This window comes from Procambarus clarkii, chromosome 78, assembly GCF_040958095.1.
Source record: "Procambarus clarkii isolate CNS0578487 chromosome 78, FALCON_Pclarkii_2.0, whole genome shotgun sequence".
Taxonomy (NCBI): Eukaryota; Metazoa; Arthropoda; class Malacostraca; order Decapoda; family Cambaridae; genus Procambarus; species Procambarus clarkii.
Genome location: NC_091227.1, coordinates 21,901,257 through 21,918,647, shown reverse-complemented (window position 1 = coordinate 21,918,647; position 17,391 = coordinate 21,901,257). Strand labels below are relative to the sequence as shown.

General features: G+C 37.0%; 1 protein-coding gene across 1 annotated transcript; it reads right to left on the bottom strand.

Moving 5' to 3' along the window:
* Positions 1–1,126: 1,126 nt before the first annotated feature.
* l(1)G0320 (signal sequence receptor subunit 1 l(1)G0320) lies at positions 1,127–7,729 on the bottom strand. Its single transcript, XM_045727241.2, has 5 exons — positions 7,572–7,729; positions 5,966–6,184; positions 4,825–5,084; positions 3,184–3,442; positions 1,127–1,754 (listed from the first exon to the last, which is right to left on the bottom strand). Exons 1-5 carry the CDS (start codon positions 7,645–7,647, stop codon positions 1,693–1,695), a joined length of 876 nt encoding a protein of 291 aa, XP_045583197.1. The 5' UTR covers positions 7,648–7,729; the 3' UTR covers positions 1,127–1,692.
* Positions 7,730–17,391: the final 9,662 nt, after the last annotated feature.

Here is a 17,391-nt window from a genome sequence, read left to right as displayed (position 1 = left end):
ATGTTGACATTTTGGTTATTATAGTGCCATATTTTCCCTACATGATTCAATCATTTTACATCCACATACCTTATTATTGCACAGTACACTAAATTAATGAATGGTACCAAACTGGCCACGATTCAAACCAGTTTGTCCTCTTATATCAGTGTCCTAACAACTAAAACATGGATCTCAATGTTATGCCAAAGATATGGTAATGTAACTGCAATATTACTCTCCCTGATAGTATAAATATAGTAGCTGTATATTTTCCAAATACTTTTATTAATTTAGATGATTGTGCTGTGTACTTTATCTATATAAAAAAATGCCCTTTTGGTTAGAAGACATCCTTAACTCTATGTGTGCATCCTGCTTTTAGGTTGATTTTATGTTGTGAATAAAAAAATCTAAATATTCTTTTTCCTTTCTATTCTGTAAAGCATTCATTTCTATTATAAGTACACTATTTGTAATAGATTCTCCTTATCACAAATCTACTTGACCCAATTTAAAATTTAGCATAACATCTATCATAGGGATCAGTAAATGGATGGTGCTGCACCTGACATTGTGCCAATATTTTTACTAATTCCCAGGAAGGAAAATAAGGATTTCTTAATTTTTCATCGAAATGGCAAACAACTGCAACAGATTTTGAGTGTCAAACAACATCCACAGAAAATCTTAGTTATTAATATTACAAGGCATGTTAACTCTGCCACAGGTGAATAGAGCACTGTCGATTTCTTCACGGTGACAGCAGTTTAAGGGTAAAGTATTTCTAGCAAGTTATTATTTGAAAGAGGTCAAACATTCCCTCTCACATCAATCCATCACTACCCATGGACTGTTCTCACATCCAAATTTTCTTGCCATTTGTTTAATTATGACTACTCAGCCTTCCTCTATCCCTCCTTTCAAATGCATTTTCTCACTATTATCTATTTGCTCATTACAGTATGACTAAAAATTCTTTATACAGCTTTTCCAATCTTCGTACTGTATTTCCCTCTCACGAAGATAGAAGGCATTTAACCGATTATAGCAGTGCAATACACCTTTGGAAAAGGTCAAATATAAAATGACACCAGCATAAAACTAAGTTTTTTAAGTATTCATTCATGAATTTCAGTCAAAGCAATTCTAGGGCAAATATTTATTGGACCTTTGTTTACATAACATTTTATTCTACATAGGACACTGAATATGCAAACACTTAGTACATTATAAAATGCATTACAAATAATTCTCTTCCCCCCCCCCCCCATTATGCTGAGGTCCACAATCGAAACCTGATTGCCCCCAAAGTTGTCTTCAGTCATCATGACTAATAATAATAAATACAAAAAATTACTTATTAATTTCCAACATAGAAGTCACCAAACCTGAAGATAACTTTGGGGGCACTGATGTATAGTGAGTTTGAGACTTAAGAATTGAATATGATAAATTGCCTGAAACAAATTTGAGAATATACACACACTAGTGCATTTCCATGAGCAAATAAAAATGTTCATTAGTATGAGACATGTTTTTTCATGCCAAGCAATCAAGTGGAAAAAACCTTCTTCATTAATGTTCCCTACTGTAGGCAACCTCAGTAGTTTTTTTCTATTTCCACAATCTTGCAGCTTACAATGATTGTTATGTTGACAGTTGTCATCTGTAACAACTAACTGAACATCTTCAGAGGTAGCATCAGATGGTTTACTTAGAACTAGCATCACGGTTGACCTTCCGTTGCCTAGGTGACTGACGTGGAGTTTTCTCTGGAAGACACAAAAAGTAAATTTAGAATAGGTAGTTGGATCATACAGGAACAATCAAGAAATATCACTGAGATGAGATACCAACAGTATTGCAACCAAGTACATGCTGAAATAAAGAGCATTAGCAATGTGATGGCAGTGATGCTTACTTATTAACATCCATGGAGAGTGAAATCAAATGCTTTAGGTCACAATCTCATAGCTACACAAGGAAATCACAATGTGATATATCTGAGAAAATCACTGGAGCAGGACAGGGGGTCAAACCAGCGCCCTGAGTAACCCCAGACACGTGCCTTAACCCAGTGACCTTTTACAATGACTTTGCAGCTCGCTTCACCAGCCAGCTCATCTATCATTGAACATGTCCAAAATAGAATGCTCTTCTTAACTCTGCACTTAACAGCTATATTTTAATTCTTTAACTAACATAGTTCCTAAACCACTACACATGTCAGAGATATTTCAACTACGATAACAGTTTCACAATCATACCACACTATGATACAACATATGTTAGCTCTACCATTACTTCATGTAGACTTTTGCATGCATCTATTCCAATTCTCTTAACTGCAGCTTTCATTGCAGCAACCACTGCTTACCTGACTGACACTGCTCTCAACTACAATCGTAAAAATACCTCTTAGAAATAATATATCCCCCATTATTTCAACTGATTACCCACTTACATTCACATTCAACATTTCCTTATCTATCTACCACCATAACTTTAAATTTGTCCACATTATCCATTATCCTCTCATCTCAATAAAATTTGCAACTAGTCTACACAACTCTCTTTATTGCTATTAAATGAACTATCATTTACATACATCAAATTTGACTATGCCCATAACTCTTATTAGGCTTATACAAGTTTACACCCCACTAGCATTCTTACTTCGACCTCCCTCAAGACCCACATCATGTATATATACAGTATTCAATAACCAGAGTGATATCACACAACCCAGATGTATACCTACATTAATATCAAATCATTTATTCGTTACATGATTCACTTTTGCATAAACACTTGACAAAAATCTTTCATATTTAACTGCACTGTTAATGCCATTCATACTTATCACTTTCTGAAGTTCATCTTTAATTTTATTTTCATATTCTTTTTCAAGAAGACCGTTATGCATACAGTATATCCTTTAAATCCCATTCAAGGTCCAAGTGTTAAAATGGTTCCAATTATCTAATCAGGACGTTACATGCCCAATAACACTTCCATACACCCCCCACATATAAGCACTGACGTGTTAAAGCCAGAACTTCATGGCATTCTACAGATCCTGCATGAACATTTACGAATTATAATCCTTGTTAAAACATAAGATATTCTTACAGGTAATACCAAATTATCAATATGCACAATATATTAAAGGCTAGGATACTACAATGTTTAAAAACTCACTGATTTCATTAAGGACTTCCTTGGGAAGCCAATCATAGTCCACATCGTCACGTTTGCTGGTGCCCACCTCCACGACAGCTTTCTTGCCTCCCTTCTTGCGGCCGAATGAGGAGAGAAAGTGATGCCCTGCTACAAGCAGCAGCACGCTGAAAGCTAGCATGAACAGGTAGAGGAAAAATGTTTCTCCATCCATTCCCTCATCAAGCTCGACTATGCTGACTGTTTGATTGAAGACTGCCTCCAGGAATGCATTTCCATCCTAAAGATGGGGAGATCAAATGTTTGTTAAATGTTAATAACCAGGTTGTTTGAATCAGCCAATCAAAAGGTCCCCTATATCTCAGGATAAGAAAAAGCACAATAATTCAAGGGTTGAGTGGTGGTGGTGGTAGTGCTTACCTATCAATAACTATCAAATTACTGTAGCTGTTTATGCCCAGTCTCCTGGCCTTTAATGCCAGGTGTGGTAATTAAAAGTATAATATGAAATGATGCCATAGAAATTCTATTGCCTATAACAAGAAACCCCAAATTGTACCAAACTGAACTCATTCTTAACATTCTCTTACTTTTTCCTTAGTCACATCCTGATCAATGAGATACCAATGTAGCCTCCATCCCTCAGCCTACTTTCTCTGCCAGTATATACAGTATTTCATACATGTAAAACCCAGACAATAATTGTTTAAATCACATGACGATGACTGCTTTCCCCTAGTAACATTCATGACAATAAAAATTCACCTAGCACGCAAACCACAGGATTTGTTCATGGATCAAGGTAAACTCCATTACATCCACATAAACCAATTATATCCTCATCTGCATCATACATGGAAAACTCGGACAATAATTGTTTAAATCGTTACTTCTATGATAACCACCGTGGCTCAGGTGATCAACAAATGACAAGTCACTGTCACTACATGATGAATGTTAATCATCTTTGCCTCAGGTCAAATCCAGGACCCCTGGTCACTTGATCAAATGCTCCTACTGAATCCTTAAAAAAAAAAAAACTGTTTATGCACATTTTTATCCTTGTGTGATCTGCATTCAACAATATTTAAGCACTTTTCAGCATTATGTGGTTTGTATATTCCACCCAAATCACAAAGAAATATTGCACATCCTAGTCCTCAACCCTTCCAGTTTGGTAATTTATGTCCAATATAAGTTGACAAAGCTGAGCATTACTGTAATAGACTTTCAATTACTCTATGAACAAAAAATAGCAAGAGCCTTTGAATACACTATACACCAGGCAACCAATTGACAGGAGGAGGTACAAAGAGAAGGAAGGCAGAGAGGAAGACGAGAGGCAAAGGGGAGGCAGAAAGGAAGACGAGATGCAAAGAGAAGGATGACAGAATGGAAGAGGTGGTGTGAAGGTAAAATGAAAGGTGGAGGTGGAAAGAATGGAAGAGGAGCATGCACAAGAAAAATTAAAAGTAGTTATTGTTGGGCTACACTTTCATTTCTATAAACAAGCACATTTTGCTTTCCTTTGCACAATAATTTAACTCGGTACAAAAAATTTAATACATTGAATAATACAGCACTAAGGGAGGAGGGGCAAACCCTCAAGATAACCCTACAAAGTTGCCTGATAAAGAAATAAAATTTAAGAACATTACTTACAGCATCATGATATGCAAGGTTGACAGTTAGTCCAAGAGGGCGTGCAGCAAATGCTTCAGCAGGATAGAATGAATACATAACTGTGGCCTCCTGCCGTGGCTTCACAGCACGGTTGTAAGGAATAGCAGTGAAATTCTGAATGTAGAAGTTAAAATCCATAGGATAGCGGAATGATGCATCAATGGCATCCAATATGAAGTCCTTGTCACCATTGTTTGTAAAGCCCACAAGGAATTCTACCAACTTTCCAGCAGGTAGTTCTGCAATTAGATAACCAACATACAGTAAATTGCACAAAAAAGGGGGAAGCTATTTGTTGAAAAATACATAATCAATGCCACTAAAAGGTGAAAAATGTAAAAGTATGAAATATATGAAGCAAACTTGCTTTAACAGAGGTAGCTGATGAATGGATAACAAAATTACATCCTAATTACAACAATGTAGCAAAGGATTTGTTTGGACCTAACTACAGTTTGTAGAACTGAGCTTCAGTCCCCAAGTACTGCTTTTCCAATTGTCAACCATCAAATACAAGCACTTCCAACTCCTTTGCTATTATCATACACATTTCTATAAATATAGATGTACATAACCTCTATTTCCCATTCTAATCCACTTCACTTGTTCATTGCAGTTAAACTGAAAAAAGGGTTTCCATCATCCATATTAATCATCTGTGTCTATATTCTCTGTATGTTACCCTCATTACATTTATTCTCAATATAAACATCCTCCCTCTGTTTAATCAATACCCTATGCTTGCTACATCTTTAAAATCCAACATCTCTGATTGTGACTCCTGTTTCCTGTATGTTGGTACTCCCATAAGCTATTTAATATATTTTGCAGTTACTGTATCCTATCTTGTCTCTCAATCTTACATAGTAACATTTTGTGAGGAACCATTTCAAATGCTTTCTGATAGTCTAGGAAAATTAAATCTTTCCAGCCTTCTTTATCCTGCTATATTATAATAACTGCCAGGCAAAACTTTTCCCTATTTGATATCCATGTTCTCTTCCAGGTTTTAGCCAATCCAGATACTCTCTCATTCCTTAATTATTTTCTACATGTTAATGATCAGCTAAGAATGTAGTCAAGGTAATGAACCGTGATACTTTTATGTAAAGTGACTAACCTGTCCCCGAGCCAACAGGCTTAGTGAAAAGAATAATAGTGTCTGCATCTGGTGACCCCTTGGCTGTTGCTTCCTCCTCCTCCTCTTCCTCTTCGCCGCCTCCTTCAGTTGTATCAACCTCTGCACCAGTGCCATCGTCAACATTTACTTCGTCGTCATCTGCGAGGTCCTCCTCTTCTCCCTCTACTTCATCTTCCTGAGCCCATGCTGACATTTGACCTAGAATAATATCAAACATTATATTCAAGAACAATAAATATTAGTATTTGTCAATCTTGGCCAATCCAGGAAGTCCTCTCTGCCAAGTACCTTACATTACAAACATACAATACTAATGCTCTCCCTTCACTCACTCTCTTATACAAACAATAGACCCTAACTTAATGAGGGCTCAAGCATAACTGTGTGAGGGTGGGATATAAGTTTTTTTATCATTACCTCTACTAAATCATTGATTCACAATGTGATGACCAAATACTAGTCTGACAGATTCCTTACAATTACACAGTACAGTACTTGCATTTGAACTGATTGGAACTTGCAGCATTTGACTTTTATTCAACTATGACCGCCTTTACCTGAATTTACTCAATGGGACACCATTGCTATTTTTATTTTTTGGGGGCAGGGATATTCCTGTGCAGGCCCTAAGCATGTGGCTGTTGCTCCTTAAATGTACAGTATTATATTTGACCCTTTGAAAAAATAGTCTGGATTAATATATTCCAATTTGTTCAGTCCAGTATTTCGAAGTATATATATTAGTTCTGTAGCTCTTAATCGTTCCTGGAATGAGAGTCGACAGTTTTGCAATAATTTTTTTTAGTGTTAAACTTTCTCCAACGTAGATGCATCTTTTGAAAGTGAGGTTGCAATACAGATAAAGCTGTCCAGATGGGGCACACCAGAAACTTATACAGTCTTTTTACCATCATCTTTTTCTTAAATTAAATAGTTTTAAATTTCAGGATCATGTTGATCACATTGCAAGACATATATAATGTTCACATCCTACTATACCATAAAACATTAACGCGATCTGCAAATTTCTTTGTGCGTTTTAATATTCTTGTATGTCATTGATGAATAACATATAGGGTTGGCGTCAAGATGAAACCTTGAGTTACTCCACTTGCTACGTTTTTCTAGTAATATTCATTTACATTTAGAACCCTTTGCTGTCTTTTAAATATTCTAGTACTGTATTTTACCTGTTATTCCGGCACTTGTAATATCCTTGGCAGTTTTCCATGTAGTATCTTATCAACAGCTTTAGAGCTACTGGGAGTCTTGTGTTGGAATTGTTGGTTATCGTCTCCAAATATGTGAGATTAGTAAATCAAGATTTTATGTTGTAAAAATCCATGTGTTGATTTAATAAGATTTTCCAAAATGTTTGTTTATCCAGTTTTAGTGTCTTTAGTGGTCCCCCCAAGACCGAGTGGAACCTTTTATGACAGCTTTCTTATTAAGAAGTTACATGAAGTTCCTACAGTTGTCTCAAGGATGCACAGGCCGGCCGATCTTGAAACCGAAATGCACTAAGGAAATAAAGTTAGTAATCCGTCACCTGCCAATTAATCCACAGAAACCAAACTCGCTTTACCTTCATTGGTTATGGAGATGATCACAGGAAGCACCAGCAATAACAGAAATAATAGTTTCTTCATCCCGGCGAACATGATGAGCGAGCGTGAGAGTAGTAAGAGAGCGGCCGCGAGTGTCACTTTCCACCTCCCGTGAGCCGTGTGTTGTGACGCTCGCCTCACTCTTCCCACCACTGCCACCCACACATTATTCTCGGATTTGTTTTACCCTTAGGAACTATCTATCATTAATAAAACCTTAACTGTTTTCATTTTAATAGTATATGAAATAGAAATCAATTATGTGTGAGGACAAAAACTCAAGCAAATTCAGAGTACAATATAAAGTAAAAGTTGTCATTGACTATTGGCCCTCTGTGACGTGCCGGCACTTGGAACAAAGAAACGTGGAATGAACCGACCGTGGAACCACGGCTGCCAACCGATCACCTTCTTATGTCTAAGAAAACCATGATAATTGCAAGTTAGGGAAATCAATTTCTCCATCAGCTAATAACTAACAATATATTTCCATATGTGAAGTAAATAAATTTAATTGTTAGCTTAAATAAAGTATATTATTAGTATTCATATTATTATTAGATTGGTAAATCTGGATCTGTGTTGACGTTTCACATCCCCTCAGCACACATGGCTGTCTTCTGGGAACGGACTGAAGTGTGTAGTCAGGTGTAGCATCAGGTACATTACAGCTCAAGGTCCGTGTTGTAAAGCACGCTGCTACGCTACTCTACGGTTACATTCATCTCGCATCTAGACATTAGGTGAACATATATAGTTAGCTTTTGACAAAACTATAGTCTTTCTTGGAGATTACATATATATATAGGGTATCGTCAATTAATTAATGCTTTAATTGTAGAAGTATAGTCGCAGATGCATATGGTAAAATACAAGTTGTATTCCAACACAGTTGAAAGTGAAAATAATACATTTGGTCATTAAATATACATTAACTTAACCGTTAAAACATACCCAAAAACTTATAATCGGGACTCTCGGGCAGGAGATAAACGATTTGGTACATGAGATAATCCTTTCCCTTAAAACCAAGTCTGGTGCCCTTGAGGAGATACCAACTTTAATTTACAAAAAAGCCTCCAGATCTTTAGCCCCTGCTATTGCTTTGCTCTTCAACAAGTCACTTGAACTCCAAACCTTTCCAGATATTCTAAAAAAAGCGAGAGTAACGCCTGTCCACAAATGTGGTGACCCCACAGATGTTAACAACTACAGACCTATATCAATCCTGCCAAACTTGTCAAAAATTTTTGAAAAACTTATATACAAGCAGCTTTACTCATATCTAGCCAAACTCAATATACTTAGCCCTTGCCAATATGGCTTCAGACCCAAAAAAAGCACTAACGATGCACTTATTAGTATGCTTAACTCGATTCATACAGCTCTTGATAAAAAGGAGCTCCCTGTTGGGTTATTTGTGGACCTGCGTAAAGCTTTTGATACTGTCAACCACCAAAACCTTCTTCTTAAACTACATCATTATGGAGTCAGAGGACACTCCCTACAATACCTCGAGTCCTACCTTACTGACAGGCTCCAATATGTTTCTGTGAATAATACAATTTCTCCCACCCTACCCATCAACATTGGTGTTCCTCAGGGCAGCATACTTGGCCCTCTCCTCTTTCTCATCTACATTAATGACCTTCCAAATGCCTCCCAACACCTCAAACCAATTCTATTTGCTGACGACACAACCTTCATTTACTCCAGTCCTGACCCTCTTGCTCTAAATGCCACAGTAAATACTGAGCTAAATAAAGTCCATCTTTGGCTAACTGCCAACAAACTCACCCTTAACATTGACAAAACCTTCTATATTCTGTTTGGCAATAAATCCTCTAGTCTTATAAATCTCAAAATAAACAATACCCAAATTTGTAACAAATTAGATGGCAAATTCCTTGGCATTCTCATTGACCACAAGCTGAATTTCCAGGGACACATTCTAAATATATCAAAAAAAGTTTCAAAAACTGTGGGCATTCTTTCTAAGATCAGATATTATGTACCACGCCCTGCTCTGGTGACTCTCTATTACTCCCTTATCTATCCTTATCTCAACTATGGTATTTGTGCTTGGGGTTCTACTACCCAAAATCACTTACGTCCTCTAATTACCCAACACAAAGCCGCTATTAGAACAATATCCAACTCTGGCCCCAGACATCACTCGGTACCCCTACTCAAATCTCTTAATATGTTAGATATTAAGTCACTGCACATTCTCTCATGTGTATTATACATATATAAAACGCTAAACTATAATGCCAATCCTGATCTTAAAAGCTTCATAGAAGGTTGTAACAGAACCCATGAGCACCACACCAGAAATAAATACAGTTTTGATATTCCTAGAGTACGTCTTAATCAAACTAGAAATGCTCTGCAAATCAAGGGGCCCAGAATGTGGAATGACCTTCCCAACCATGTTAAAGACTGTACCTCTCTCAACCAGTTTAAGATAAAAACTAAACACTACCTAATAAATTCCCTGTAATCTACCTCACTCCTCTATTGTCAACCCATGTCTGTTATTTTCTTTTTTTTTTCTTTTTTTTAATCAACACTGTTTGTCAACCTATTGTATTTGTGCTGCTTTTTCAGTCATGTTCCCCCTTTTTTTTTATCTTTATTTGTATTTGTTCTCAACATCTTTTATTCTTTATGCTCAATTAGTATTAAGTTCTAGATATTAATGTTTTTTCTTGCCCGAAACGCATTGCGTAATAGTGGCTTTAGGCATTGTATGTACTAGCTCTATCTATATATCAATCCATTAATGTAACATCACTTGTATGTATATACCTTACCTGAATAAACATCTGAATCTGAAACATCTAATCAAACTAGAAATGCTCTACAAATCAAGGGGCCCAGAATGTGGAATGACCTTCCCAACCATGTTAAAGACTGTACCTCTCTCAACCAGTTTAAGTTAAAAGCGAAGCTATACCTAATAAATTCCCTGTAACCTACCTTACCCTTCTATTGTCAACCAATGTCTGTTTTTTTCTTTAAAGAGCGCTGTTTGTCGACATAATTGTATTTGTGCTGCTTTTTCATCTATGTTTTCATTTCTTGTTTTCATTCTACTCATTATGCTCAATTAGTATTAAGCTTGTCATTTAAGTTTATCATGCCCGAAACGCTTTGCGTAATAGTGGCTTTAGGCATTGTATGTACTAGCTATACCTATAAGTTAAACAATCCTTGTAAATATTTATTGTATGTATGTACCTTACCTAAATAAAATTGTATTGTTGTTGTATTGTATGTCCATTCCCTAATGCGTCTGTTCACCTAGTTGTTCAATACAAGAAAATTTAAGAATACAATAATTGTGCTACTTTCTAATTACATTATTTGTGTGGATAGGCAGGCAGGAGGGTTTCTCAATGGACAAAATACTGAAATTCTTGCGAGGCAGGATCAAGTACAACTTCCGGGTTTAAGGCGCATGTTCTGGATGATACATTGGTTTATTTAGAATTATATAAACTATATGGGGGCCTCGTAGCCTGGTGGATAGCGCGCAGGACTCGTAATTCTGTGGCGCGGGTTTGATTCCCGCACGAGGCAGAAACAAATGGGCAAAGTGTCTTTCACCCTGAATGCCCCTGTTACCTAGCAGTAAATAGGTACCTAGGTGTTAGTCAGCTGTCACGGGCTGCTTCCTGGGGGTGGAGGCCTGGTCGAGGACCGGGCCGCGGGGACACTAAAGCCCCGAAATCATCTCAAGATAACCTCAAGATATGTAATGTAGCATTTTCCTTGTAAATTTATATATATACCCTTTATATTGTATATTATTTAATAAAGATAAAAAAAAACATTAAGTATTGTGGGATTGCATCCTGGTGTAGCCTAGTTTGTTACACTGGGAAGGGTCAGAAGTTCGACCTAACTTGTGGAGGCAAGGGCTAGACATAAGCTTTTCACCCTCAGGGTTATAAACCCATGGAATCCCCTACCTGCCGAAGAAATAGGATACTATAGAGGGAGCAGAAGCACTATATATCGGCATCATGTCCAACCTACGCCTTATTCAAAAATAAAACCAAAAAGTACCTAATTTTATCCTCATAGTTTCCCACCTCGCACTGTATCTTGTGCTACCCACTCCCCCAATATATGTGCCTAAGCCATTCAACTTCACCATTGTAATAACTGCTATTTAGCCAAATATCCCCAGTTTGCTGACTGTAGGTAGTAACTAAGTGATTGTAACCTATCCACCACTGCCCACTGGATGGGGGGCGGTGTGCAGGACAAACATATCAATTGTGTCACTAGCTCTTCACATATGTCAGTTGCTTAATTTAGAAACTGTACCTGTGGTCGATCTCGAACCCATTGATGATGTGACGACTTATACTGAATTTTGTAACTAGCTCATCAAGATTGTAACTTGCTTAGCTAAATGAATTGTGGGGTTCAGTCCCTGAGCCCATTATGTGCCTCTGTAACCCTTTCCCATTACCGCCCACAAGATGGGTATGGGGTGCATAATAAATGAACTAAACTAAACTAACTGCAATCATCTTATATCATTGTTGTTATATTGAATGCATATTTTACTATATTATACCTAGAAATAATCTTCAAATTATGTTACAATGTACTTGTTGATAATCCTCAAATTTTACTATAATGTACCTCCTAATCTTCGTCAAATTTTCTTACAATGTAAGAAAATTTTAACATTTCTCAATTTTGCAAGAAATTACCTACTTAAAATTATCTGTTAGATTAAGTACCTGCCCGAAACACTATGCGTGTTAGTGGCTTCACAAGAATGTAAAAACATCAATGCTATGTACTATTATAAACCCAATGCACCTTCTTGTATATATATGTATATATATTATATGTATGTAATTTATTCTCAAGAAGATACAATGGGTTGGGGAGATTGCATGAGATTGGTATATGTACATTCTTGCAAAGCCACTAATACGCACGCATAGCGTTTCGGGCATAATATATCAGGTAAGATGAAAAGGTGCAGTTTTATATTAACGAATCACAACAATATAAATTTTCAGAGGTGATAACATTGATAAGAATAACTACAATATAGTGTGAGTTTGAAGCACAAGGTAGGAAACTATGAGGCTGAAATGAATTACTTTTTGGTTTTACTTTTGAATAGAGCATAGATTGGATATCTTTTTAATTCATCAGGGAGTGAGTTCCAAGGACTGGGTCCTTTTATTTGCATGGATTATTTGCACAAATGTTTGACTGGGGATATCAAAGATATATTTATTTCTGGTGTGGTGCTCATGGGTTCTATTACACCTTATCATTGTGTTCATTGCTGTCTTCTTTTATGTGCTAGCCATATGCTGTATTGTGACTACCAATTTTTGTCAACTACCATTCAAGCTGTCATTGCAATCAATCTTATATTGTTTCTGCTGTATTGTGCCTACCAATTTTTGTCAACTACCATTCAAGCTGTCATTGCAATCAATCTTAGCTACCTATGTGCTTTAATATACTGTACCTACAATTTTCTCTCATCTTGTTTTTTTCATTTCATGTAACTGTTATCAATTTTTTGTCTATAAATTTTGCAAGTATTTACCTCCTCAAAATTTTCTTAGATTAAGGACCTGCCCGAAACGCTGCGCGTGCTAGTGGCTTTACAAGACTATAATTACCATATTTGTATCCTCACATTCCTTATGTACATTCTTGTATATGCATAAATAAATATAATAAATAAATAAATCAAGGAAAAGCTTCAGATCAAGATTAGCATTTAGGAACAGTACGTACAATGTACCTTTTCATCTTACCTGAAATTGTTAGATTAAGGACCTCCCCGAAACGCCATGTGTGTTAGTGGCTTTGCAAGAATGTAAACATACCAATCATATATAATGTCACAAACCCATTCTTCTTGTTAATATTATTATTATTATATAAGTTACAGCAGTAGGGTATCGTTTTCTGTGTATTTAGCATAGAGAAAATTAAACAGTTCTAAAAAATGAAGCATAAACTAAAGTATTTTAGCCAAATTTAGTTCACTTCAATGTTTATTTAAAAGAATGTGTATACGAAGAAGATAAGAGTAATGTACAATTGTAGGGACAGGAGTTACACATACTTAGAATCTTGTGCTTCTTAGAATAAGTACCTGCCCGAAACACTGCGCATACTAGTGGCTTTACAAAAACGTAATTACTATGCTATGTATCCTCACAATCCCAATGTACCTTCTTGTATATAAATAAATACATAAATAAATAAATAAATAAATAAATACTATTTATTTAAAGCCAATATTACGCAAAGCATTTCGCGTAACTACAGTCCCCGTGGCGCAGTGGTAGGCAGTCCCCATGGCTGTTGGTAAGATTTTTGTCCCTCGCATCGCGAGCGATTTGGCGTGGGTTCGTATCCTAACCGGTAAGGATTAACTACGGGCAAATCCTTAACTGTACGCCTCCGTTCACCCAGCAGTGAATGGGTACCTGGTTGTTAAACGATTTAGTGGGTCATATTCCAGGGAAAATTAGGATTAAGGACCTGCCCGTAATATTGTGCGTGCTAGTGACTTTACAAGAATGTAAGAATTGTATGTTTAAATAAAACAAATTGAAATGAAAATGAGCATTTACTTTGTATTTACGAGGCCACCACCTAAAAAATTATATTTTGTCCCCCTCTCTGCTCTTCTCCACACTATACTACTCACTAATATTTCTAGCACAGATATATTTATAGTTCAAGCACAAATGACAGAGTGGATTGTAGTGGAAAAAGTTCAGAGGAATGCCACGAGGCTAGTCCCAGAACTAAGAGGCATGAGTTACGAGGAAAGGATGCGTGAACTGCACCTCACGTCGCTGGAAGACAGAAGAGCACGGAAAGACATGATCACCAAATACAAAATCCTCAGGGGAATTGACACAGGTGGAAGCTGAGTACTTACTCAAATGAGCCACAGATACGTTAGAAAGAACTTTTTCAGTGTCAGAGTTAAAGTTAAAGCAGAATTCCATAAGCAGGACTGGTGGGTTGAACTAAGATGATTTACTAAGTGGATGGCACCTATATATAATCCCTTCCAGAGATTGGCTGTTGTGTAAATGTCAACAAAGAGTTTCTACTAATGATATGCCACCATTTTATTTATTATGCACCCCATACCCATCTTGTGGGCGGAGCTTGGAACCTCTTACCCGAGCACAACAACCTGCCTTATGGGTTGCTGTTTGGCTATTGATAGTGTGTTGGAAAAGCAACAGATGGCGTTAGTTGTATTTTGTAGGGTAATTTGTTATAAGTGTAATTTGATGTCAAAAGCTGTATCTTATGGCTACTGTTGACCAGCCAGTTGATAGTGCTCTTTTCTGCCGACAGATGGCATCAGCTGTATTATTATTATTTTAATAATATTACTACATTAATAATAATGTATTATTATTACTTTAAACACTGATCTATAAGTCTGGTAGCTTATAATAAGGTTTTATACCATGCTGGTATTAGGTAACTAGAAATCTGCAATTACTTTTTTTTATCTACTGTTGAGGATATGTAAGACAAACGTAAGGTTTTGAGGCTAAGTAACGAAGATAGTTACAAGATACGAGCCAGATGGTGTTGAGATTGCGAAAGGGATTATGATAAGAACTTAAACCAAAAAAATAAATGCATAAATGTTCGTAAATATGAGACTGGGATTTATTTATCGAAAAGTTAGCAATAAAATACGTTTTCTAGTTCTTTATTTTTAAAATTAAGACCAGGGATTCTGTCCAACGAAGCTAGTTTTAGTTTAGTTCATTTATTATGCACCCCATACCCATCCTGTGGGCGGTAGTGGAAAGGGTTACAGAGGCACATAATGGGCTCAGGGACTGAACCCCACAATTCATTTAGCTAAGCAAGTTACAATCTTGATGAGCTAGTTACAAAATTCAATATAAGTCATCACATCAACAATGGGTTCGAGATCGACCTCAAGTACAGGTTCTAAATTAAGCAACTGACATATGTGGAGAGCTAGTGTCAAAATTTATATGTTTGTCCTGCACACCGCCCCCCATCCAGTGGGCAGCGGTGGATAGGTTACAATCACTTAGTTACTACCTACAGTTAGCAAACTGGGGATATTTGGCTAAAATTTCTGGTAGCAGATCATTTTGAATGAAATATTGACACATCGCCGGAACATTGGTTATAGAATTGTCTCTAAATTCACGTATCTTTTCGCACTCCATCACATAGTGACGGAGGGTGAGCAACGAAGCTGCAAGCTAAAACACCGTTATCATATAATCTTCATCTGTAGCTTAACCCTAAATACTCGTTTATTACAAAAATTTATTGTTAGAGTTCATTAGGAATAAACTTTGTTGAAGGCAGAGCTTCCGGCAAATACTTTCCTGTGATTGGCTGTTGCGGAGAATGCCAACGCTTATATGAATAAAATGCAAAATAAGAAATACGTCCTTTTAATCAATAACCTTGGTGTTGTTGTACAAAAGAACAACAATTTCTGTTTTATACAAGACAGCAATTTCAATCTAACTGAATAATGTAGACCAATAAGAGGGCGGAGGCATTGTATCGCCGATATTATTTGTGTGAGGCAACACCCACTGATGACGTCACAAGTTAGGTAGCCAGCCCATGTTTCTGTAACACTCGTTACATCTTGCAGTATTTAATTATCACTATATTAATACTTTTAAATACTTAACATTTCACTTTTTAGGTAGATTCAAGTTGAAACAGAATATCATAAGCAAGAATGGTGTGCTGAATTAAAATGATTTATTAAGTGCATGGAGCCTTTAGCTGATCCCTTCCTGTGATTGGCTGTTGTGTGAATGTCAACATTATGCACCCTATACCATCTGTGGGCGGAGCTTGGAACCTCCTACCCGAGCACAACAACCTGCCTTATGGGTTGCTGTTTGGCTATTTATAGTGCGTTGGAAAAAAAAGAGATGGCGCTAGTTGTATTTTGTAGGGTAATTTGTTATAAGTGTAATTTGATGTCAACAGATGGCGTAAGCTGTATCTTATGGCTACTATTGACCAGCCAGTTGATAGTGTTCTCTTTTGCCGACAGATGGCATCAGCTGTATTATTATTACTTCCAAATTCCTTTTAAACACTGATCTACAAAAATCCCTTGGCTTATGATAAGGTTTTATACCATTTATAATAAGTATTAGATAACTGGAGTTCCGCAATTACTTTTATTTATCAACTGTTCAGGATATCATCATGTAACGTCTGGTTAGGACGTACTGCTCTCGATTGATGAAGAATAAGCCACCCAAGAGGTGGCACGGGCATGAATAGCCCGTAAATACTGCTCTCGTAATATTATTCAGGGGGAACTATCAAGTGAAAGCGCCAAGCCATTACGATTATATAGCACTCGGAAGGGATCAGGATACGCACGGGCGTCGCACCTCCACAGATCTCCAGTATCAGCTCTTGATACTGGTAATGGCTCAAAAGGGCTACTACTTACGGGCTATTCATGCCCGTGCCACTTTTTGGGTGGCTTAATCTTCATCAATCAATCAATCAATCAATCAATCAGGATACGGATCGTGACCGGACCGCGGTTGTGTGCGGTCGCCAGTGTTGGCGGTCTTGGCGTCCGCTGCTTGGTGGGAGGTGGAGTATTGCCCCACAATCTTAGTTTTTGCATGTGGCTGCTACAGCTGGATATTGTGAATTTGTTCTCGATTGTTGACAGTGCCTTTGAGTGTCGAGGAAATGGCTGAGGCGGTATCTCTAAGCGATAGTGAG